At 36.9% G+C, this 25,351-nt stretch overlaps 1 protein-coding gene across 8 annotated transcripts in view; it reads right to left on the bottom strand.

Annotated features, from left to right (window-relative positions):
- LOC109682429 (STE20-related kinase adapter protein beta) overlaps positions 1-25,351 on the bottom strand; it is a 34,335-nt gene that overhangs the window by 7,703 nt on the left and 1,281 nt on the right. For 6 of the 8 annotated variants that reach the window (XM_074071405.1, XM_074071413.1, XM_074071414.1 and 3 more), the window contains exons 2-4: positions 23,214-23,318; positions 21,141-21,221; positions 3,729-3,828 (exon numbers count right to left, since the gene is read on the bottom strand). In XM_074071405.1, coding sequence (XP_073927506.1) covers positions 3,729-3,828; positions 21,141-21,221; positions 23,214-23,225 — 193 coding nt within the window. In that variant the 5' untranslated portion in view covers positions 23,226-23,318. Of the gene's footprint in view, positions 1-3,728; positions 3,829-21,140; positions 21,222-23,213; positions 23,319-24,401; positions 24,501-25,351 lie in introns of all 8 variants that reach the window. The other 2 variants (XM_074071406.1, XM_074071407.1) reach the window with 2 other exon arrangements.

Raw genomic sequence — 25,351 nt, 5'->3', positions numbered from 1 at the left:
AGATTTTGTTCACTTGCTATATTTTTCCTGTTATTTATTAATGTACTTTCTTTTGTGATTATTAAAATTTTACCTATGAATTGAATTTTTTAACCAGGAAGCTCTCTCTCTATATTTTTTAATGTAACAAAATAAATGAAAAGCCAAGCCATTGATTGAAAGTATTAACAATACTTCTATCTGATAAGACTTACATCCAGAATACATAATGAACTCTTACAACTCTTTTTTTTTTTTTTTTCCTTTTTTTTCCGGTGCTGGGGACCGAACTCAGGGCCTTACACTTGCCAGGCAAGCGCTCTTCCACTGAGCTAAATCTCCAACCCCTCTTACAATTCTTAAGATGACAAGCAATACAATTTAAAAATCAGGCAGAGGATCAAATAGGAAATCCACAAAATAAAATATAAGAATGGCCAATAAGCATATGAAAAAGATACTCAAGATAGAGAAATGCAAATTAAAACAATGTCCTACCATTGCATATCTATTGTAATGGCTAAAATTGTGACTTAATGAGCAAATTGTGATACAGTCAAACAATGGAATGTTATTCAGCAGTCTCCTATCCTGACTTCCAGTCCCTGGCTGATCTACTTGCTGCCTGTCGTATAAATGGCATCAAAAAGGAGATATTCTTTTGTGCTTAGCTTCTTTTATGCAGCATAATGCTTTTGAGATTCATCATGTTCCATGTTTTCAGCAGTTAGCTTTTTTCCTGTTGCTGAATAATAATGCATTATATGTATATTCATCTATTCACAGGTTGGTGGATATTTGAGTTGCCTTCAGTTTCTGGTAACTAAAGTTGCCTAAACCATTCCTGCACAGGTGTCCAATGAGATACATGTTTTCATTTCTCTTTGGCAAATACCTGGGAGTGATTGCTGGGTCATGTAGTAAATGTATACTTAACTTTAAGAAGCCTGCTGAACTGTTTCCAAAAGTGGCTAAACTATTTTGCTTTCCTAAAAACAATGTATAAGAGCTTTGTTGCTTGGCACACTTGGCAGTAGTTGGTGATTTTTGTTTGTGTTTTTTTGAGACAAGATCTCTGCTATGTAGCCCAGGTTGTCCTCAAACTCACTACATAGCCCAGAATCACCTTGAACTCACAATTCTGCCTCAGCTCCTGAGTCCTGGGATTACAGGTGTGCCCAACCATGCCATACTAAGGTGTTGCCAGTTTTTAAGTATGAAATCCCTCCTTTCTCTGGAGTGGCACTTATTATTGGGAGCTAATCTCTTAGTTCTATTCTTCTCTCATCAGTGACCAATTTTTGTCCATTTTACCTTTGAAATGAAGTTAATCTCACACATTTCCTCCTTGCCAGTGTACATGGCTCTGCCTTAGTTTAAGTCCTTCTTTCCCTGAACACAGGATTCCTCGCTACATCCTAAATTCTCAGCCAGGAAAAGCATCAGAATTACTGAGGGAACTACTTTAAAATGCCTATGCCTGGGCCCCATTCCCCTGAACTTTTGATTCGGTGGCACTGTGAGGGAATATAGGCACTACAAATTTTCTTTAAGACATAGGTAAGGAGAATGATACTTCTGGTTACATCTTCCAGACTGGTTTCAGAGTAGTTCTAAATTTGGCATTTTATCAATAGGAAGGTATTACAGTGTGGCAGCTGAGCACTTAGACCCTATGGTCAGAAAGGTCTGATTTCAAATCATTGACTAGGCTGTATGATCATCTCAGAGCTACAGTACCCTCATCTGCAAAATGGGAGTGGTAAGGGGGAGAGGGCTAAAGGAAGAAAGCACCTTTTTATTATACAGCATAATGCCTGTTGGATGCTGTTATTACATAATTGCTAGCAACAATGTCTCTCTAGCACAGAGAGAATACATTCCAAACTTCTGCCTTAAATTCTTTAAAAAGTAGGTAAGATGTGGGGGTCAGCAGTCTGAATTTCTAAATATATCATATAAAGGTCTTTCTCAATGTGTTCTCAATGTGCTTTTCTACATTTATTTCCTACAGCTGCCCACTGTCTCCTTGTTCCCACAGAGGAACTATGTGACATTCTCTAGCCATTCTTCTGTAGCCACTTATTTAGGTAAACATTCTTTTTTAGATTGGCTCCATCTGAACTGCCTTTCTAATTCTGGGGAATTTGCTACAAGGTGCTATTTTGGAAAAGGTCAGATCCTTATTCTGTCTTCGTCTCCTTCACCCTGGCATGTGCCCTGCGCTTGGCCAAGTGAAGGATGTAGTGAGTGAGTTAAAGAAGCAAAGGCCATAAGGAGTCACTGTAGCGGGGCCCGATGTTTGTAGTAGAAGTACCCAAATAGGCAGTGCACTGACAGGCTACTCCTAATTCATGGTCCTGGCTCTTGTCACTCAGTTTCTCAAGGTTTCTTCTGAGCCTATTTCTCTAGCAAACGATTCTATGAATTAACAATATTGTTCAAAATTTCATTTTTTGCTTTAAGTTAGTCAGGATTGGTCTCTGCTATTTATAACAAAAACCCTAACTAAGAACATCCAGCAAACTTTTCCTTATTTGGGGGGAGCCAGCTTCTTTTTGTCATTTTTCTTGACACTAAGAGGAGCTGATTAGATGCTCCATTTTCTTTGCTCCATTTCTGGGTGACGGATTAAAATCAGAGCTTAGCAGGTTCTATTTTTTCTCCCATCTACTGCATTAGGGAAATAATCTTCTTTAAGCTAGAAGGGGCACATATGTTGCACATACTCAAAATTCCCAACAGGTTGTTTTAAAAAGGTTCCCATAACACTTAGCATGTACCTCTACTGTTGTACCTTCTAGTGCCTAAAACAATACTATCATGTTTTCACCCTGTCAGAGATTATATTACCTCCAGAAGTGTGTGACTAAACTTTGTATTCCAAAATATAGTGCTTAATTGATGGTTCTGAATGTTCTGTATGTATATGTATATAACACTATATACAAATACTCATCTTGATCCATACTTAACTAAGAAAAGTTTCTACTACAAATAAGATTTCAAGTAAAATTTTAAATTAGAAAATAATTTGGTCATGCCTATAATCCCAGCTACTTGGGATTATCCTGGAGACTGGGATTATTATGGTTCAAGGCCAGCCCAGCAAAAAGTTAGCAAGATCCCATCTCAATCAATAAGTTGGATATGATGGTGCACACCTGTCACCCCAGCTATGAGGGAGGCCTTACATGGAAGGACTGAGGTCTGAAGCTGGCCCCAGTCAAAAATGCAAGACCCTGCTTGAAAAATAACTAAGGCAAAAAAAGGGTTGAAGTATTGCTCAAGTGGTAGAGTGCCTGCCTAGCCAGTGAGAGACACTAAGTTCAAATTCTAGGACCACCAAAATAATTTGATTAAAGTACTGTGACTAAAAAGATTTACATGATTTGATTTTAATTCCTACCCAATATAAATTATACTCACAAAAGATGATTCCCACAATAAAGACACAAATAGTATTTATTTAGTGTCTTCCTTCTCTAAATGCATTTCAGTGGAAAAGTAAAATTTATAGACAGTAATCATAAAAATCTGTCTATCTCACTGTTTTGATATAGACATAAAATTAACTGAATCCAATTGAAAATTAATTCAATGACTGACAGAGTCATTGTAAAACAGTACATCCAGTTTTAAGCTTAGGTGACAACAGACACTTGCCCATGAAATAATCTTTTTTTTTTTTGGTCATCAATTTCATTTTGAACAATGAGAGGTCAATTATGTGAAATCAGGATTATTACCTATTTCCACTTGCAGTTCATAGTGAGACACATTGGTAGAACGTATCGCTTCACTGGCTCTAGTAGATGGAGGTGACCAGGAAAGGGTTGGCTCATCAACCTGCATTTTTTTTTTACAAATATGAAAACAAAATAGGTATAAACTTATTAGGAAGAACAGGAGAAAATAACTTTGCTATGTGTTAGGAATTGTGCTAACTACTTTCACAGGATAAAGAGATGGAGTTTGAAACTATCAGTTATGTAGTAGAAGAAATGTTCACTAAACATTTTTTTTTTCTTCTCTGAACTTTCAAGAGCAGAAAAAAAAATCATCATAAGCCCATGGCTAAAGATAAATAAAGGTGAATAGTGTCCAGGGAGAATGAAAGACCACAAAGAGTAACTCTACTATAAAATTAGAAATAATTCCAATGAAAAGAGGAAAGAAACCTAAATAAATCAATTTAGTTTCTTTAGAACAGATAGTCCTTTGATAAACTCATACTTAAAGAAAATACACAAGAGATAGAAGAGCATATAACAAATTTAAAAATTGGCAGTATTGGGGTTTGAACTCAGGGCTTTGTACTTGCAAAGCAGGTAAAGTACCACTTGAGTCATGCTTTGTTATTTTCACAAAAGGGTCTCACATTTTTGCCCAGGCTGACCTCAAACTGTGATCCTCCTACCGATACCTTCTGGTGCACTAGGGATTTCAGACATACCCACCATCTTGACTTGTTTGTTGAGATAAGATCTTGCTAACTTTTTGCCTAGGCTGACCTGGTACTCTGATCTTCCTCGTCTCCAGCTCTAAAGTTAGGATTATAGGCATGTGCCACCATGCCAAGACTATTAAAATTTTAAGTTGATATCAATCTGTAAATCTGTCATGAAGGCTAGAGACATGAGGCACTGAGGCTTATGCTTCATTTGTCTATATCAAAACAGTTAGATAGAAATTAGAGGGACCACATTGGGGGATTGCTGACAGGTACAACTTTCCCATATCCCTACAAACCAGAAATAAAACCTCAGGCGGATATAAGGAGAGGTGGGCAAGTTAGGAAGCCAGGGGTGGGCACCAGTAAAAGGACAGATAGTAGCTACATGAAACAAAAAAGTTCTTAACTCTAACTAAACCTCTAAAAGAAACAAACAAACAAAAACCTTGCTTGGAGAAAACCACAGTGCAGATCTGCTCCATTCCATGACCTTCCCAGCTCAATTTTCCTTTTTTTAATGTTCTGTTTTGTTTTGCTTCAAGCATGACCCACCTGTACAAAACAAAACAACTGCATAGAGTGCTAAGCACAGGTCAATAAGCCTTGCCCTCACCACTGGAAAAAAGCCAACGGGCATCTGAACCTCACCACCCAGAGCAAAAAGGACCAGCACAGAAATGAGCCAGTGGGGTGAACCAGTTTCAGTCCTAAGGGCTGCCACATAGGCTAGCTCAGTGTGTGGACGCAGATACATTTGCCCTCTGGAGAAAAATTTTGGCTCAATGGGCAGATTAAAAGTCTCCACACCTATCTCTGTGTAAAGCTGAGTGAACTTTGCTATAATCAGTGTTACCTCTGAGGGATGCCCAGCCGAGCCCAATATGCGGACTCAAAAACATCTAGCCCCTCAGAAAACTTTTGAATACGCAGGCTGATTAAAGGTACATGGCCCCAGGGAGTGAGAGAAAGTGCTCAGCACCTCATCTGTACCCCAAGACAAAGGAAGGGTGTGGAAGCAATCAGGTTGCCTGGCTAGAGCTCAGTGCCTGGTCTCTTCCCCAAGACTAGGAAGGGCAAAGGAGTGAACATGCTGGCTGACTGGAATTCAGCATTTGGGTCTCTACCCCAAGACTAGTGAGCAGTCTGCTTTGCTAGAGCTCTGATCCCACAGCCCAACCCAGTGGTGTGTGCTTACACACAAGTAACAGGACCTTTTCATTCTTTACTCTTCAAATGAACATCAAACTGGAGGCCTGGGTGGCTAAAGGTAAAAAAGCTAGATGTAGACAAGCCAGAACAGCCACTGGACACCCTGAGTAGGTTAAAGTGTAGGCTTCAAGAGTGGCAGAATACTTTCTGACTCACTACCCATGCTTAAGAATTTCACAACCCACTCCCCAACTATAACCTCACAGATGCCTATAACAGACACACTGTTCCCCAGCAGAGCAGTCCAAATTCTGGGAATTACTGCTACTCCACAGGACTTTCCCTGCATGACCCCAACAGCTGCCTCTTCCTACCAGGCTGCACCTGGTCAATAATGGGCTCTGAGGGAATACATTAGTAAACACAACAGGAGAGCTATAGACAAAAAGCTGAGGACCAGAGATTGAAGGAGGGCATCCATTACACTGATAGAGCCCAGCTGACATATACTCTTCTCAACATTAAGGATATTCTATCTTAATTTTTAATTTTATTCTTTTCATTTTTAAAGAATAATTTGTTTATCTATGTGTGGCTTATTCCACCTTCTTTTATTATTCTTAACCTTTCTATTCCTTTGTAATTTCTGACAATAGTACCCTTCTCCACAATTATTGAACTATATACCTATACATTAGTAAATTGTTTACTTGCAGCCCTCACATTTACTCCCCTTCTCCCTATCTTCCTTTTTCCTTATTTTCCCCATCACATCCCCACTTATTTTTACTACCTAATTTTTAACTTCTATTCAAATAATTTTTTTTCTAACCTTCTACTGTACCACATAAGAATGATAGAATACATCATATATAACATGATTGGTTGTATAGACAATGTTGTCAATGGCATTTTATGTGGTGAATTTGTTATTGCTGAGCTATCCACCTAGGCTGGTGGTGAGAAACATCAAATCAAACCTGCCAGTACCCAGTCCTGCCAGAACATAGAGAATAATTCAGTGGAAAGACTTTTAGGTGACTAAAACACCCAACAAATGAACTGACTTCAAACAACCAAATGCCAATGCAGAAACACATGAAATATGAAAAAGCAAAACAATATACCATCTCAAAAAAGTCAACAATCACACAACAAAGGATCTAAATGACAGTGAAGGAAGTGAAATCTCAAATTTTGAGCTCAGGAGAATGATGATAAGAATGACTAATGAAGGATTCCAAGATGGCGGATAGAGGTAGGAAGCAGAAAGCAAGCCTCCTATAGTGAAATCTTGGAGAGATGCTGGAGACACACTTTGCAGGCATAATCACTGAGAAAAGGCATAACTTTGACCCCTACACACCTCCAGCCGGCGCAGAGAATCTCCACTTCACGTTAAACGGAGAAACGAGGAAGGCCCCCGGGGCCGCCAATGCCGGGCACCCACTGGGAAGACGTGGACCAGGTGAGCTTCGTGGTACCGCGGTACTCCCACAGACAAGCCTGGGCCAGAGCAGCATAGCCCCCTGGACAGACTGACCTCCACCCAGGGGAAAAAAAAGGGAAACTGAGTAATAAGCAATAAGAACAATTAAGACACGCTGGAAAGAGGGTGGGGCGCCCTGAGTGCTGAAGATTGGGGGAAGGGAATCCTTCCCGGGACTGTAAATAAACAAACCAGGCAGGCTGGAGAGCCTCTGGAGGGAGCGGAGCGCGCACCCAGCAACCAGGAGCAGGGAAGCTTGTGAGAGTGGTGGAGGGAGAAAAACTCCACAGGAGAGGAGGGAAGACCCATTTCCCATTGTGAACTGTAAATAAACATGGCGGCCGGCAGGAGCAGCAGCACCACCCGTAAGCAGGAGCAGGAAAGCTTGTGAAAGTGGCAGTGGGAGGAAGACTGCACAGAAGTGGGGGAAGACCCACCTCCCACATGAACTGTAAATAAACATGCAGGCCTGACAACGCGGGGGCAGTGTCACCTTTCCCAGTGCTTGGAAAGGGGAAAGCCTGTAGCAGAGGCTCCCGCACAGGAGAACTCTGAACAAACAAAGCCTGTGGGACCAGGTGAGTGCTAAGTTCACCCCAGAGATCTGCATAAATAACACCACCAGCTACAGCAGGCTGAGAGGAGCAGGCAGGCAAACCACAGTTGCAGATACCACTCTCAGAACTGTCTCCAGACTCTTTTTTTTTCTTTTTCTCCCTACCTTTGATGAGAGAACAACCGAATTACACCTGCAAGCCGAAAAACTTACTGAAACTGTATTGCATTTGAACTGGGGACACTTGGTGGGGCTTTGTGTGTGTGTGTGTGTGTGTGTGTGTGTGTGTGTGTGTGACTGTGTACTTTTGTTCTACTTTATGCATCCCCTTTGATGAGACAACTACAGAACAACATCTGAGGCACCAACTCCAGGACTGGAGATTGAGACAGACACCCAAATTATTAAGACTGAAACTGCATTGCATATAAACTTGGAAGTTTTTTGGTTTTTTTTTTCTTTTAATTTTCTATTTTCCATTTTATTTTAATTCATTTTTATATATAGATATTTCTTTCATTTACTTATTTTTTATTTTTTTTATCTTTGATTTTCAATCCTCTCTCTGTCTCTCTATTGTCTGTTCAGCTTACTGTCGATTAGTACACTAACACTCCCTGTTTATACTTTGAAACTCTCTTGTCTGATACCTTGTTCTGCTTTCTCCCTCTTGTCTGTATATTTGTTTTCGCCTTTTCTTTAACTTCTTGCTTTCCATCTCAGCTCACCCTTCCATTCTAAATATTACCATTGTTATTATTACAAGCTAGAAAATACTTAATTGCATACAGTACAGGGACAGTAACAACACCAAAGACAATGAAAGGAAGAGAGAAAAAACAGGGAAACCAGTTTCCCCACAGCAAAAAATTAGTACAGGAACCAGAGGGGAATGAAGAGAACAGAAACTCAGATCCAGACTCCAACAAATGAAGATAAACTATGCCAAAGGTCCCAATGAAGCCCACAAGAATAATTTAAAAGAAGACATACTACAAATACTCAATGAGAATTTTATAGAGATGATACTGGATAGGGTCAACCAAAATGTACAGGAGACACTCAAGAAATTCCAAGACAACAAAAATAGAGAATTTTAAAAAGCAAAAGAAGAAATAAAGGAAACCATAAAAGCACTGTATAAACACCAAAGTGAAAGAGAGAACACAATGAATAAACGGATAAATGAACTCAGGACAAAAACAGACAACATTAAAGAGGAAAACTGCCAGGATATGGAAAACCTCAGAAAAAAGAACGAAACAGAACTGCAAAACAAAACGGAAGGCCAATCCAGCAGAATAGAACAAACAGAAGACAGAATCTCAGAACTTGAAGATGAAATGGTAATTAAAGGAAAAACCGAAGAACTATTAATTAAACAACTCAAGACCTGTGAAAAGAAAATGCAAGAACTCACTGACTCCATCAAAAGACCAAACTTGACAATCATGGGCATCGAAGAAGGAGAAGAGGTGCAAGCGAAGGGAATGCATAATATATTCAACAAAATAATAATGGAAAATTTCCCAAATCTAGAGAAAGATATTCCCATACAGATGCAAGAGGCCGCCAGGACACCAAACAGACCAGATCAAAATAGAACTACTCCACGACATATCATCATTAAAACAACAAGTTCAGAAACTAAGGAAAGAATATTGAAGGCTGTAAGAGAGAAAAAACAAGTAACATACAAAGGTAAACCCATCAAAATCACAGCAGACTTCTCAACAGAAACATTAAAAGCAAGAAGAGCGTGGGGTGAGATCTTCCGGGCACTGAATGAAAATAACTTCAACCCCAGGATACTCTACCCAGCAAAGCTATCATTCAAAATAGATGGAGCAATAAAAGTCTTCCATGATAAGCAGAAACTAAAACAATATGTGACCACAAAGCCACCATTACAAAAGATTCTGCAAGGGATCCTGCACACAGAAAGTGACACCCAACTTAACCATGAAAAGGCAGGCAGCACCAAACCACAGGATAAGAAAAAGCAAGACAGTAGAGAGTAACATCAAGTTAGGTACACACAATCAAACCTTCAAACAACTAAGATAACTAAATGGCAGGAATCACCACATACCTATCAGTACTAACACTTAATGTTAATGGACTTAATTCACCCATCAAAAGACACCGTTTGACAAAATGGATTAAAAAAGAAGATCCAACAATTTGTTGCTTACAGGAGACTCATCTCACTGACAGAAATAAGCATATGCTTAGGATGAAAGGCTGGAAGAAGATTTACCAAGCCAATGGCCCCCGAAAACAAGCAGGAGTAGCAATACTTATCTCTGACAAAGTAGACTTCAAAGCTACATTGATCAAACGAGATAAAGAAGGACATTCCATACTAATAAAAGGGGAAATAGACCAAAAGGAAATAATAATCATCAATCTGTATGCACCCAATGTCAATGCACCAAATTTCATCAAACATACCCTGAAAGACCTAAAAGCATATATAAACGCCAACACAGTGGTTGTGGGAGACTTTAACACTCCATTAGCATCAATAGATAGGTCATCCAAACAAAAACTCAATAAAGAAATCCAAGATCTAAAATATGCTACTAGATCAAGTGGACCTAGTAGATGTCTACAGAACATTTCATCCAACCTCTACACAATATACATTCTTCTCAGCAGCCCATGGAACCTTCTCCAAAATAGATCATATCCTAGGGCACAAAGCAAGCCTCAGCAAATATAAGAAAATAGAAATAATACCATGCATACTATCTGACCACAATGCAGTAAAAGTAGAACTCAACAACAAAAGTAAAGACAAAAAACATGCAAACAGCTGGAAACTAAATAACTCATTACTTAATGAAGAATGGATCATTGATGAAATAAAAGAGGAAATTTAAAAATTCCTGGAAGTCAATGAAAATGAAAACACAACCTACCGGAACCTATGGGACACAGCTAAGGCAGTCTTGAGAGGAAAGTTTATAGCCATGAGTGCATATATTAAAAAGAGTGAAAGATCCCAAATCAATGACCTAATGATACATCTCAAACTCCTAGAAAAACAAGAACAAGCAAATCCCAAAACAAACAGAAGGAGAGAAATAATAAAAATAAGAGCTGAAATCAACGAAATAGAAACCAAAAAAACCATACAAAGAATTAATGAAACAAAAAGTTGGTTCTTTGAAAAAATAAACAAGATTGACAGACCCCTGGCAAACCTGACTAAAATGAGGAGAGAAAAAACCCAAATTAGTAGAATCAGGAATGCAAAAGGGGAGATAACAACAAACACCATGGAAGTCCAGGAAATCATCAGAGACTACTTTAAGAACCTATATTCAAATAAATTTGAAAATCTAAAAGAAATGGACAGATTTCTAGATACTTATGATCACCCAAAAGTGAACCAAGAGGAAATTAATCACCTGAATAGATCTACAACACAAAATGAAATTGAAGCAGCAATCAAGAGTCTCCCCAAAAAGAAAAGTCCAGGACCTGATGGATTCTCTGCTGAATTCTATCAGACCTTTAAAGAAGAACTGATACCAACCCTCCTTAAACTGTTCCACGAAATAGAAAGGGAAGGAAAATTGCCAAACACATTTTATGAAGCCAGTATTACACTTATCCCAAAACCAGGCAAAGACACCTCCAAAAAGGAGAACTATAGGCCAATCTCCTTAATGAACATTGATGCAAAAATCCTCAACAAAATAATGGCAAACCGAATTCAGCAACACATCAAAAAGATTATTCACCACAACCAAGTAGGCTTCATCCCAGGGATGCAGGGGTGATTCAACATATGAAAATCAATAAACATAATAAACCACATTAACAGAAGCAAAGACAAAAACCACTTGATCATCTCAATAGATGCAGAAAAAGCCTTTGATAAGATCCAACATCATTTCATGATAAAAGCTCTAAGAAAACTAGGAATAGAAGGAAAGTTCCTCAACATTGTAAAAGCTATATATGACAGACCTACAGCCAGCATTATACTTAACGGAGAAAAATTAAAACCATTCCCTCTAAAATCAGGAACCAGACAAGGATGCCCACTATCCCCACTCCTATTCAACATAGTACTGGAATTCCTAGCCAGAGCAATTAGGCCAGAAGAAGGAATAAAAGGAATACAAATAGGTAAAGAAACTGTCAAAATATCCCTATTTGCAGACGACATGATCCTATATCTTAAAGACCCAAAAAACTCTACTCAGAAGCTTCTAGACATCATCAATAGCTATAGCAAGGTAGCAGGATATAAAATCAACATAGAAAAATCATTAGCATTTCTATACACTAACAATGAGCAAACTGAAAAAGAATGTATGAAAACAATTCCATTTACAATAGCCTCAAAAAAAACCAAATACCTAGGTGTAAATCTAACAAAAGATGTGAAAGACCTCTACAAGGAAAACTATATACTTCTGAAGAAAGAGATTGAGGAAGACTATAGAAAGTGGAGAGATCTCCCATGCTCATGGATTGGTAGAATCAACATAGTAAAAATGTCGATACTCCCAAAAGTAATCTACATGTTTAATGCAATTCCCATCAAAATTCCAATGACATTCATTAAAGAGATTGAAAAATCTACTGTGAAATTTATATGGAAACACAGGAAGCCACGAATAGCCAAGGCAATACTCAGTCAAAAGAACAATGCTGGAGGTATCACGATACCTGACTTCAAACTATCTTACAAAGCAATAACAATAAAAACAGCATGGTACTGGCACAAAAACAGACATGAAGACCAGTGGTACAGAATAGAGGACCCAGATATGAAGCCACACAACTATAAGCAACTTATCTTTGACAAAGGAGCTAAAAATATACGATGGAGAAATAGCAGCCTCTTCAACAAAAACTGCTGGGAAAACTGGTTAGCAGTCTGCAAAAAACTGAAACTAGATCCATGTATATCACCCTATACCAAGATCTACTCAAAATGGATCAAGGATCTTAATATCAGGCCCCAAACTCTTAAGTTGATACAGGAAAGAGTAGGAAATACTCTGGAGTTAGTAGGTATAGGTAAGAACTTTCTCAATGAAACCCCTGCAGCACAGCAACTAAGAGATAGCATAGATAAATGGGACCTCATAAAGCTAAAAAGCTTCTGTTCATCAAAAGAAATGGTCTCTAAACTGAAAAGAACACCCACAGAGTGGGAGAAAATATTTGCCAACTATACATCAGACAAAGGACTGATAACCAGAATATATAGGGAACTTAAAAAACTAAATTCTCCCAAAACTAATGAACCAATAAAGAAATGGGCAAGTGAACTAAACAGAACTTTCTCAAAAGAAGAAATTCAAATGGCCAGAAAACACATGAAAAAATGCTCACCATCTCTAGCAATAAAGGAAATGCAAATTAAAACCTCGCTAAGATTCCACCTCACCCCTGTTAGAATAGCCATCATTAGCAACACCACCAACAACAGGTGTTGGTGAGGATGCGGAGAAAAAGGAACCCTCTTACACTGTTGGTGGGAATGTAGACTAGTACAACCACTCTGGAAAAATATTTGGAGGCTACTTAAAAAGCTAGACATTGATCTACCATTTGATCCAGCAATACCACTCTTGGGGATATACCCAAAAGACTGTGACACAGGTTACTCCAGAGGCACCTGCACATCCATGTTTATTGCGGCACTATTCACAATAGCCAAGTTATGGAAACACCCAAGGTGCCCCAGCACTGACGAATGGATTAAGAAAATGTGGTATCTATACACAATGGAATTTTATGCAGCCATGAAGAAGAACAAAATGTTATCATTCGCTGGTAAATGGATGGAATTGGAGAACATCATTCTGAGTGAGGTTAGCCTGGCCCAAAAGACCAAAAATCGTACGTTCTCCCTCATATGTGGACATTAGATCAAGGGCAAACACAACAAGGGGATTGGACTTTGAGCACATGATAAAAGCGGGAGCACACAAGGAAGGGGTGAGGATAGGTAAGACACCTAAAAAACTAGCTAGCATTTGTTGCCCTTAACGCAGAGAAACTAAAGCAGATACCTTAAAAGCAACTGAGGCCAATAGGAAAAGGGGAGCAGAAACTAGAGAAAAGGTTAGATCAAAAAGAATTAACCTAGAAGGTAACACCCAAGCACAGGAAATCAATGTGAGTCAATGCCCTGTATAGTTATCCTTATCTCAACCAGCAAAAACCCTTGTCCCTTCCTGTTATTGGTTATACTCTCTCTACAACAAAATTAGAAATAAGGGCAAAATAGTTTCTGCTGGGTATTGAGTGGGGGGAGAGGGAAGGGGTGGAGTGGGTGGTAAGGCAGGGGGGAGAAATGAACCAAGCCTTGTATGCACATATGAATAATAAAAGAAAAAGGAAAAAAAAAAAGAATTAACCTAGAAGGTAACACCCACGCACAGGAAATCAATGTAAGTCGATGCCTTGTATAGCTATCCTTATCTCAACCAGCAAAAACCCTTGTTCATTCCTATTATAGCTTATACTCTCTGTACAACAAAATTAGAAATAAAGGCAAAATAGTTTCTGCTGGGTATGGAGGGGGTGGGGGGTGAGAGGGAGGGGGTGGAGTGGGTGGTAAGGGAGGGGGTGGGGGCAGGGGGAGAAATGACCCAAGCCTTGTATGCACATATGAATAATAAAAGAAAAAAAAAAGAAATGCAAAAAAAAAAAATAAAACACACATCAGTTCAAATCACTACTACTGAAACTGATAGCCAAAGTCATCACTGAGAATAAATGGCTGCTTTTTATTGGCAAAAAAAAAAAAAGAATGATTAATGAGATAAAAGAAGACATGTATAAACACCTCAATGAAACAGAAACAGCTAAATGAATTCAGAGAGAACACAAGTAAAGAACTAAATGAACTCAGAGACTAAAATAAATAGCTAAATGAAATATGGAAAACAATGCAACAGATGAGAACTAAAACGATAAGAAATCCTGAACAAAAAATCAAATTGAAGTTCTGGAAATGAAAATATCTCTCTCTCAGTGTAGCTAAAGGCATAGGAAACATATTCAATAAAATAATAGAAGAAAACTTCCCAAATCTTGAGAGCGGGATGCCCATCCAGGTATACAAGGCCTCTAGATAGACAAGACCAAAATAGAACCTCTCCACAGCATATTATAGTTAGAACATTAAGTTCAGAAAACAAGGAAAGAATACTGAAAGTTTCAAGGAAGAAGGGCCAAGTCACTTATAAAGGCAAACCCATCAGGAGACTTCTCAATAGAAACCTTAAAAGCAAAGAGGGCATGGAATGATATATTTCAAGTGCTGAAAGAAAATAAGTGACAAAGTAGATCACTCTACCCAGCAAAGCTACCATTCATAACTGGAGGAGAAATAAAAACCTATCAGGATAAACAAAACTAAAGAAATTTGTAACAACTCATTCACAACTGCAGAAGATAACTCAAATCTACACACAAAAGAAGATAAATATAATCATAAAAATATGGAAAAAAAAGTAAATCTCAACATATGAACAGATAAGCAAATGAAGGATAGGAAAGAATCAAACATAAAAAAAAAGCAAAAATATGGCAGGAATTACTATATACCTTTCAATATTAACACAGAATCAAAAGACAGAGAATGGCTAATTGGATAAAAAGCAAGACCCAACCATTTTTTTGCATACAAGAAACAAATATCCATGACAAAAACAAACATTGGATAAAAAGGTGGAAAAAGATCTTCCAACCAAATGAACCCCAAAAGCAGCAGGAATAACTATACTCATATTTGATAAAGTAGATTTCAAACCAAAATTAGTCAGAAGACCATTAATAAAGGTAACAATCCATTAAGAGGAAATGACAATTGTTAACATATATGTGCTAAATGTTGGTACACCCAACTTCATTAAACAAACACTACTGGAATTAAAAGCACAACAGATCCCAACAAAATGATAGTGGGGTCAATATGCCACTATCACCAATAGACAGGTCATCTAGACAAAAAAAAAATCAGCAAAGAATTAAATGACTCTACAGATCAAATGAACTTAACAGATATCTAGAGCATTTCACCAAGCAGCTGCACAATACACATTCTTCTCAGCAGCCCATGGAACTTTCTCCAAAATGGATCATATGTTAGGATACAAAGCAAGTCTTAGCATACATAAGAAAGTTGAAATAACACTCTGTATTCTATCAGACCATAATGGAACAAAACTAGAACTCAACAGCAAAAGAAACTGCAGAAAATATTCAAACACATGGAGACTGAATGACACATTGTTGAATGACAAGTTGGTCACTGAAAAAATAAGGGGGGATACCCGAAAGTTCCTAGTATGTAATGAAAATGAAAACACAACCTTCCAGAACCTCTGGGATACAAAAAAGGCAGTGCTAGGAAGAAAGTTTATAGCTATAAGCATCTACATCAAACAAACACAGAATCTCAAATAAATAGCACCTCAAGCTCCTAGAAAAACAAGAACAAGTCAAACACCAAATTAGCAGGCAGAAAGAATCCATAAAACAAAAAGCTAGTTCTTCAAAAAGATAAATAAGATTCATAAACCTTTAGCTAATCTGACGAGGAGGGAAAAAACCCAAATTAATAAAATCAGAGATGAAAAGGGGGCTATCACAACAAATACCAATGAAATCCTGAGGATCATGAAGGAATACTTTGAAAACCTATATTCAAAATCTGGAAAACCTAGAGGAAACTGATAAATTTCTAGATGCATTTGACCTATCAAAACTGAACTAAGATGATATAAATAGATCTATTACAAGCATTGAGACTGATGAAGTAATGTTTTCCCAACAAAGAAAAATCCAAGAACCAGATGGATTCACTGACAAATTATACCAGATCTTTAAAAAACTATCACCTACTTCATGAAATAGAAACACTACCAAACTCATTCTATGAATCCAGTATTACAGTCATTCCAAAATTGGAAAAGGACACAACAAAAAAAAGAGAATTATGCACCAATCTCTTAAATAAACATAGACACAAAAATTCTCAATAAAATATTTGCAAACCAAATTCAACTACACATTTAAAAGATCATATACCATGATCAAGTTGGTTTCTTTCCAGGGATGCAAAGATGGCTCAACATATGTAAATCAATAAATGTAATACATCACATAAACAGAATCAAAGAAAAAAAAATCACATGATCATCTCAACTGATGCAGAAAAAGCCTCTGACAAAATTCAACATCCTTTTATGATAAAAGGAAACTAGAAGAAATGTACCTCAACATAATAAAGGCTATGTATGACAAACCTATAGCCAACATCATACTAAACAGGGAAAAACTGAACTCATTTATTCCCTCTAAAGTCAGGAATGAGTACTAGAATTCCTAGCCGAAGCAATAAAGCAAGAGAAAGAAATAAAAGGAATTCAAGTAGGAATGGAAGAAGTCAAATTATTCCTACTTGCAGATGATATGATTCTATACTTGTAATACCCTAAAGATTCCACCAAAAAAAAAAAAAAAACTCCTAGAGCTGATAAACACTTTTGGCAACATAGCAGGATATAAAATCAGTAGTTTTTCTATATACCAACAATGAACAGGCTGAGAAAGAAATCAGGAAAATTATCCATTCACAATAGCCTAAAAAAATACTTAGGTATAAACTTAACTAAGGAGGTATAAAACATCTACAGTGAGAAGTATAAAACCTTGAAGGTAGAAACTGAATGACATTGGAAGGTGGAAAGACCTACCATGTTCATGGATGGCAGAGTTAATGTTGTAAAAATGGCTATACTACTGAAAGCAATCTATAGATTTAATGCAATGCCCAATGCCATTCTTCACAGAAAAAGTTAAAATTCATATGGAAGCATAAAAGACCTCAAATAGCAAAAGTAATCCTGGCCAAAAACAGCAACACTGGAGACAGCACAATACTACCCTTCAAATTATACTACCAAGCCATAGTAATACAAACAGCTTTGTACTGGCACAAAAACAGACATGAAAAATAATAGAAGAGAATAAGAAAGTCAGAAATAAAACCACATACCTACAAGTCATCTGATCTTTGAGAAAAAAGAGCCAAAAACATACTTTGGAAAAAAGACAGCCTCTTCAAAAAATGGTGCGGGGAAAACTGGTTATCTACATGCAGAAGGGTAAGACTAGACTTCTAGCTCTGTCTCTGAAACCTTGAAACTACTACAAGAAAACATAGGCAATATGCTGGAGGATACAGGTGTAGGCAAGTACTTTCTGAATAGGACTCCAATTGCTCAGGAAATAATAGAAAGAATTGACAAATGGGACTTCATTAAATTAAAAAGTTTCTGCACATCAAGAGAAATAATTACCACAATCAAAAGACAACCCACAGAATGGGAGAAAATCTGTACTAACTATTTAACAAATAAAAGATAAAGATTAATATCCAGAATATATAAAGAACTCAAAAACTGAACAGCAAAAAACAAAATAATCCAATTAATAAATGAGCAAAGAAATTGAACAGACAGTTCTCAAATGAAGAAATGCAAATGGCTAATAAATACATAAAGAAATGGTCAACATCCTGAGCTATACAGGAAATGGAAATCAAAACTACACTAAGTTTCCATCTCACCCCAGTCAGATTGGCAATCATCAAGAAAACAAACAACTAATGTGGGAGAGGATGTGGTAGTAAAAAGAACTGGTGGGAATGTAAACTAGCGCAACCACTATGGAAATCAGTATAGAGGTTACTCAAGAAACTAAAAATAATCCAGGGGCTGGTGGCTCACACCTATAATCCTACCTACTTGGGAGGCTTAGATGGGGAGGATCATGGTTCAAGGCCAGACTTGGCAAATAGTTTGCAAGATCCTATCTCCAAAATAACCAGAGCAAAATGAACTAGAGATGTGGCTCAAGTGGTACAGCATCTACTTTGAAAGTGCAAAGTTGCAACTAAAAATAGACCTACTTTATGACCCTACTATACCACTTAGGCATGTATCTGAAGGAGTATAAATCAATATACAAGATGACTGCCTGTATACCCATATTTATTTGCAGCTCTCTTCACAATAGCCAAACTGTGGAGACAGTCAAGGTGTCCAACAAGTGATGAATAGATAAAGAAAATATGGTGTGTACTATATACATAGTGTGCATATATACATACTATGGAATATTACTTCAGTCAGAAAGAAAAGTGAAATTATGTCATTTGCAGGAAAATGGATGAAACTGGTGATCATCATGCTGAGAAAGATAAGCCAAGTCAAAATGCCAAATATCGGGGCTGGTGGAGTGGCTCAAGTGGTACAGCACCTTCCTAGCAAGCATGAACCTCTGAGTTCAAACCATAGTACTGCCAAAAAACAAAAAAATAATAAAAATGCCAAATATCGTATGTTCTTATTCATTTGTGGAATCTTGACCTAAAATGATGCCGTGGTGATGATGATGATGGGACATTATTATTTCCTATGATAGAGCTTATTTCAAATTTGGATTTCTACAACCAATTTAGAGATATTATAGTGAACGTTTCCTGCATGGATTGAAGACTGGACTAGATGACCTTTCAGGAACCACTAGAATGCTAACATTGCAGTAATTTTAAAAGCAGCATTTCAACTCAAATACCATAGGCCTTCATTTGCAAAGGTTAATTTTAGAAAACGGGGTGTTTCCAAAGTTTTAGGAGACAAATCATTTAGAAAACCAGGAGCATCTTCTGAACATGACATTTTAACTTAACATTTAGCCTTGTCTATAGGGTCCAGGCCGAAAGATAGCTATAAAACAACAGATGGTATTTTTAAACATGACTCAAAAAAGTCTTTTCCAATTATCAGGCACCAGTTTACAGCAGGTGTTAATTTACATTACATAATTTCTTCAATTTTATTTCTCCATATTATGCTTCTGTTTTCCTTACCTAAGACTTTTGTCTAAGTAGTTTCAACAGTGAATTAGCTGTTTAAAATATAATGGTTCCAACCTGGCAGTGTGAAGAACTCTAGAAGGGAAATTTCCTGAGTTCCAAGTCTCTCTGTTGGTACCAGCATGGAGACAACAGCAGCCATGTGACTGAACCTGAGCCACATGAATTCAACCTAAGGGGTATCACTTGAGTCAAAGCTCAGGATGAATACTACTCCTACTGAATGAGAAGACAAATATATAGAAGGCCATGGAGAGTATTAGTGAGTAAGAAGTGAAATGATAAAAATGATGATGGCTGAAGACAGGCCTGGGATAAATTCTAAGCAAAATTAACTGGGATTACCTTATTTTGTAGCAAATTTTGCAAGGCAGATTCCATTTTGTAGTGAAAATTGAAGCACAAAGTAAGGATTAACTTTAAAAACCTAAGGATTATGAGGAGAAAAAGGATCTCTGAGAAATATGTGTTGCCAAATGCATCCCTTTAAATATTACTTAATATATCAGGCACTGCCTTGAGGAGAGCAAGATAAATAAGACAGGATCCCTATTTTATAGGGAATCACATTATGGTTGGAGAGACATACCCCTCAATCACTGTGAGATAATATAGTAAGAACTATGTTTATAAGATTGTCTAAGATAGATGGGAGCATAATGAAATAAAAGCATAATTGGAAAGACTTCACAGATGTGTTATTTGAATCAATTCTTTGTGAATGAGGAAGAATTTCAGGAGGAGGGAAAAAGGCATTTCAAGCAGAGGGAGGCATATGTGCTAAGATTCAGTAACAAGAAATGAGACTCAAACACTGGAAATACTCCACATCAATGAGAATCCTAATATCATGCTAAAAAGTTCTTGGCTTTAAGAAGCCAAGAGACATTTTCAAGCTGGAAAATAGCATAAGTGGGCCTATCATGTTACAGTACCGCACACTGATGTGATTACCATGGGAGAAGACTATGTATGTAACTAGGAGACTACAGGCAATGACACTACTGCAACAGGCCAGGTGGGAGATGAGGAGACTTAAGTAACAGTGCTCCTGTGAGAGAAGAAGAGAGATTCCTAAAACTTGGTATCTAACTCCAGATGAGGGCAGGAGTACAGGCAGTATAAGGATAACAAAGTTTCTAGTAAGGATGACTTACAGATGGTTTTTCATTAGGCAAAGCAGGAAATACAATGGTTTGGTGAGCTTTCAGAGATGACTAAAGTTTCACTCAAACTCGGTATAGGTACCTTTGAGAAATCTAATCAAATATATTCTATCAACATGTCTAGTGCCCAAGAAAGAGAAAAATCAGGTGATTATCTTGATGCCAGAGTTCTCTCAGGACACCTGAGGTAGCTTCAGCACAATCTCAAATCTGAACAAGTAATATCAAAGGAACAGGAGAAGCTGTTTAAGGAGAGCTGGTTTAGAAAGAGAAGTCAATTTTAGACTCTTAGACAGTAATAGATGCAAGAAGAAACAATAAGAGACACCGGAAAGAAAAAGAGCTACAAGAGAATCAGGAGAGAATGATTTTACAGAAGGCAAAGGAGGTACATTAATTATACTCAACCACTTTCTTACCAAGTATTGATGGATACTGGTTTCAGACTGTTTTTCAGGTCTGAGTGATTCAACTTGTGTTCGTGAAGTACAGAAACAATCCTGGAAGTAAGAAATAAATAAGTGAAAAGTATGGCACAGGATAAGCAGGGGTGGTGAATGGATACAAAAAGATGTGATGCCCAGAGAGGAGCAGTCCAGAACTGAAACAAGGACTCATCCTATGGGGAGAGGAGGGAGGAGTGGCTAGGCATGCAGACAGCTAACTTCAGACCGGTTAGAATTGTAGCTGGTACTATCTCTGAGCTTTGTCCTCTCTTTTCTTGGTGTTGCAGTATCAATTCATTTTAAAACCTGATGTTAACTTTTACCTCTTTCATTACCCTTGATGAATTTCTAGATATTTCTAAATATTTAGCTAAAATTATTTTCTTCTGAATACTTAGCTAAAGATTAGTCTGCTGTAATTTTATCTTGATCCTCAGATGTTTTTCTTCTTGAGTGTAGAAACGATATTATTCCACATTAAACCATACATTTATTTTTTAAATTACATACTGAGTGAATTTCTTACCAATTTGTTTAAGGTGACAAACACGTCCAACTCAAAGCAAATTAAAAGAGACTTGTTCTAGTATCATAATTTACATTTTCCTGCATAATAACTCATGGCTCTATTATCATATATTGCCTATAAAGAAGTGTACCACCTACATATGATCTAGCACATCTTCAATTAGTGGGATGAATGAAGCTGATCTTACATTATTTAGGGAGAAAAAGTATGCCAAAAGAAAAGTATAAGTACATCATATGAGACTTTTATAAGAAATTATTTTCAAGAATCTCATCAATAAGCACTTTTATATGAATATTAAAGTACAATATCAAATAAGGCTATCTTTCTCTAGTTAATATTTTATAATCAGTCACTTAAAAAGTAATCAAATTTCATTTTTTTAAAAAAAAGCCAGAATTTCTTAATAATCAAGCTATTTTACCAGTTAGCCTAATTTACTGATTATCTGAAGTTGAATTCAGCACTCTGAATCCCTCATCTATCAAATGAATGGACTAAAGTAAATGGCCTCTTATACCTTCTCCAATTTACAAAGTGATAGAAAATTGTAAATCTAAGTACTTCTTCAGAGCAGGAGTCAGCAAACTATGGTCCATGAACCACCAGCTGTTTTGTGAATAAAGTTTCACTGGAACTCATTCATTTTTTTTCATTTTTACACACTGCCTATGGCTGCTTAAATGCTACAAGAGTAGAAGAGTAGTAGCATGCAAATATTGCTTCATAGAATGAGATACTTGACTTCAATGTATTTTCTAGATACATATATTCAAAGAAAGTATGTTATGTATTTTCCATGTAACTAACAAGACAGTGTCCTAAGTTCATAGTTCTGCCTCTTAGCTTTGGTGACTGATGGAGTGGCAGCTATGAGTCTGAACCCTGGCTTCAATTCTTGGCACTCACAGGCAAACTCAAAATGAGGATTCCACCTGTCCTGCCAATCTCACAACTTTAAAAACTGAGATCATTGTCTTAATATAAAAATTCCCTATTCAAACATTACCCTGTATATAAATCAGAATAAAAGTTCTCAAGTCACTTAATCTAAAACAGCTAACATGCATCTACTCCAAACACAAAACAAACTGGCATCTAATATAGCTCATAAAATGCACTGGTCCAAATGTTTTTACCTCACTGTTAAGCCAAAAGGCTTGTTTTAAATGCTATCTTGCTTGCCTTTACTCAGAAATTTATACAAGGAATTTTCTCTTGATGGTACTGGGGATAAAAGGAATTTTTGAAAGATTTAAAGGATAAGGCATAGCTAACTAGATGGGACTTGGCATCTAAGCATACAATATAGAAAAAGTAGGTATAAGAAAAAGGATTAGAATAATGAGTATATCAAAGAAGTACAGAAGATCTGTGTAAGAGACAAAAACTCACTGAGAATTTAATTCATTCCTCAAGACAGAAGTCATTCAACAGAATATGCCTTTTGATAAGGCTCTGCATTAACATCTAACTATTGATGGCACACAGTAAGATCTAGGTTAACAAAAACTTACCAGAAGAGACATTGAATCGCTTTAGTTCACAGAAAGTGACAAAAATCCATCTATTCCAAAGAAGATTTTTGCTTTATCTTCCTTTCAAGACGTAGAAATATTCTACTATAAAAAACAAAAGCAAAATAAGTTAGATTTACCTAAAAGTTCCTTGAAGAAGTAGTTCTGTAGCCTCACTGGGTATTTAGGCAGGCATTCCTTGACATGAAGACAAGTGACTTCTAAAAGTTGTCTTTAAAGAATATTTCTCATTACTGAACACTGTTTGGGATCTGACATCACTACAGAAAGGCAGAGTGAAGTTGAAGGGAGGTTCTGTATATTTTCAAATTATTTCCAAGATACTTGTATCTTTTCTTCCCTGTCTTTTCTGTACTAGTTTTTAAAAGCACCCTGAACAAATATGAAAGCCATCCAGAGAAACAATTTTGTAGCTATTTTTATATAAATAGTACCACTTACAAATAAACCTCAAGAATTTCCAATGGTTCTATTTAAGTAAACTTTGAGAAATTACAAAGCTTTCTGATTGGATTAATTACCTATTAAATTATTGGGGATCCTTGATTAGCAAATTTGGGAAAGAATCAGGATTAGTAATAGATAGTAATGTGTTCTTGTTGCCATAGATTTAGTTTTTAGTTTTCATGTGAAAATATTTTTGTAAGTTAAATCATTTTACTTTATGATTTTTTTCTTTTATAATTTATTAAGATATATTCATTGTACAGGGGGGATTCATTGTGACAATTCCAAACAGGTTTATTTTGTACAATGGTTAGACTGCCCCCATCATTTCTTCACCTCAACCCCTTCCCTGCCCCACTTAAAGCAACTGCATGCTTAAGTGGTTTCATTGTTCTATTACCTAATGATTTTTAGTTCTCAACTCAAGTCCTGAGATTTGTTGATAGACATAGCAGATATGCAGATTATTATTATTATTATTTAGATTTTTTGAGATAAGATATTGCACTGTAGCCCAGGATGGGCCCAAACTTTCCATTCTCCAGTTCCCAAACACTAGGATTACAGGTGTGCTCCCACTTCCAGCAGATACAGAGATTACTATGTTTACAAAAAGGGGGGGGGGTCCATTTTTACTAACAGATTTAAATTTTTAACATAGTAACTTCTTAAATTCAAGGAGACACAAAAAAACACCACCAAAGGTTTTTAGACCTTTACCAATAGAAAGGGTGGCAGCATTAGAAACTTGCTAGTAGCAGGCTTTTCCTTACTTCTTCTAAACAACATCCCAAATTTGACCAAGGAGTCTACAAATCTCTGAGCAGAATGAGAAAAGGAAGATTTTGTAAAAATAAATGTTATAAAACAGTATCCAATTTTATTACTAAGGAAAGAAAGTGAATTTACTTGGCATGTTCACTATGAACCAAAGGTAGAGAATGGAAGGAAAAAGAACCTGAAAGGTCATAATTATTTTTTCACCTGCCAACCAATACTGACAATGTAAGATGCTGGTGTTTCCTGTGCTACAAAATGAGGAAAGCAGTGCCTGCTGGGCCTTTCGGGGTGACTGAGATAAAATAAGATACTTCATCTGGAAGTACTTGTAACTACCGAACACAATATATAAAAGATGGGAGAGGATGCTCTGAAAAGGGCAAAATGGTAAGACTTATCAGGAAAGCAAGTTGGCAATGTTTTGATAACCATGAAAATATCTATAGCTGTGACCCAGTAAAATGCCCACTCCATTCTACAGAGACAACCACATAAATGAAAAAACTGCACACACAGAAAGTCATTACATTGTCAAGTATTCATTCCATACGCTTAATGAATGACTACCACAGGTCAGGAACTGGCTGGACACTGGGGACACCCACTGATAATTAAGGCAAGCAAGGTACAGACCACTTGTAGCTGACTTTCCCACAGGTAGGAAGGTTACGGATATTGTGATCAACTTAATTTTCTGGTTATCATGATTTTGCATCCTGCCTTTGTTCCGTTAATATAATTGTTACTGATTTTGTTGTCTTCAACAACAAAACAATGTGAAAAGTCCATTATATTATCTATTTTTCAGAAAATCTATTATCTATTATAGATATATTATCTATTTTTCAGAAAAATTTGTGAGAATTGCTAGTACTAAAAAGACTGCCCTG

This window comes from Castor canadensis, chromosome 4 (genome assembly GCF_047511655.1).
Source record: "Castor canadensis chromosome 4, mCasCan1.hap1v2, whole genome shotgun sequence".
Classification (NCBI taxonomy): Eukaryota; Metazoa; Chordata; class Mammalia; order Rodentia; family Castoridae; genus Castor; species Castor canadensis.
This window is presented reverse-complemented; position numbering and strand designations above follow the sequence as displayed.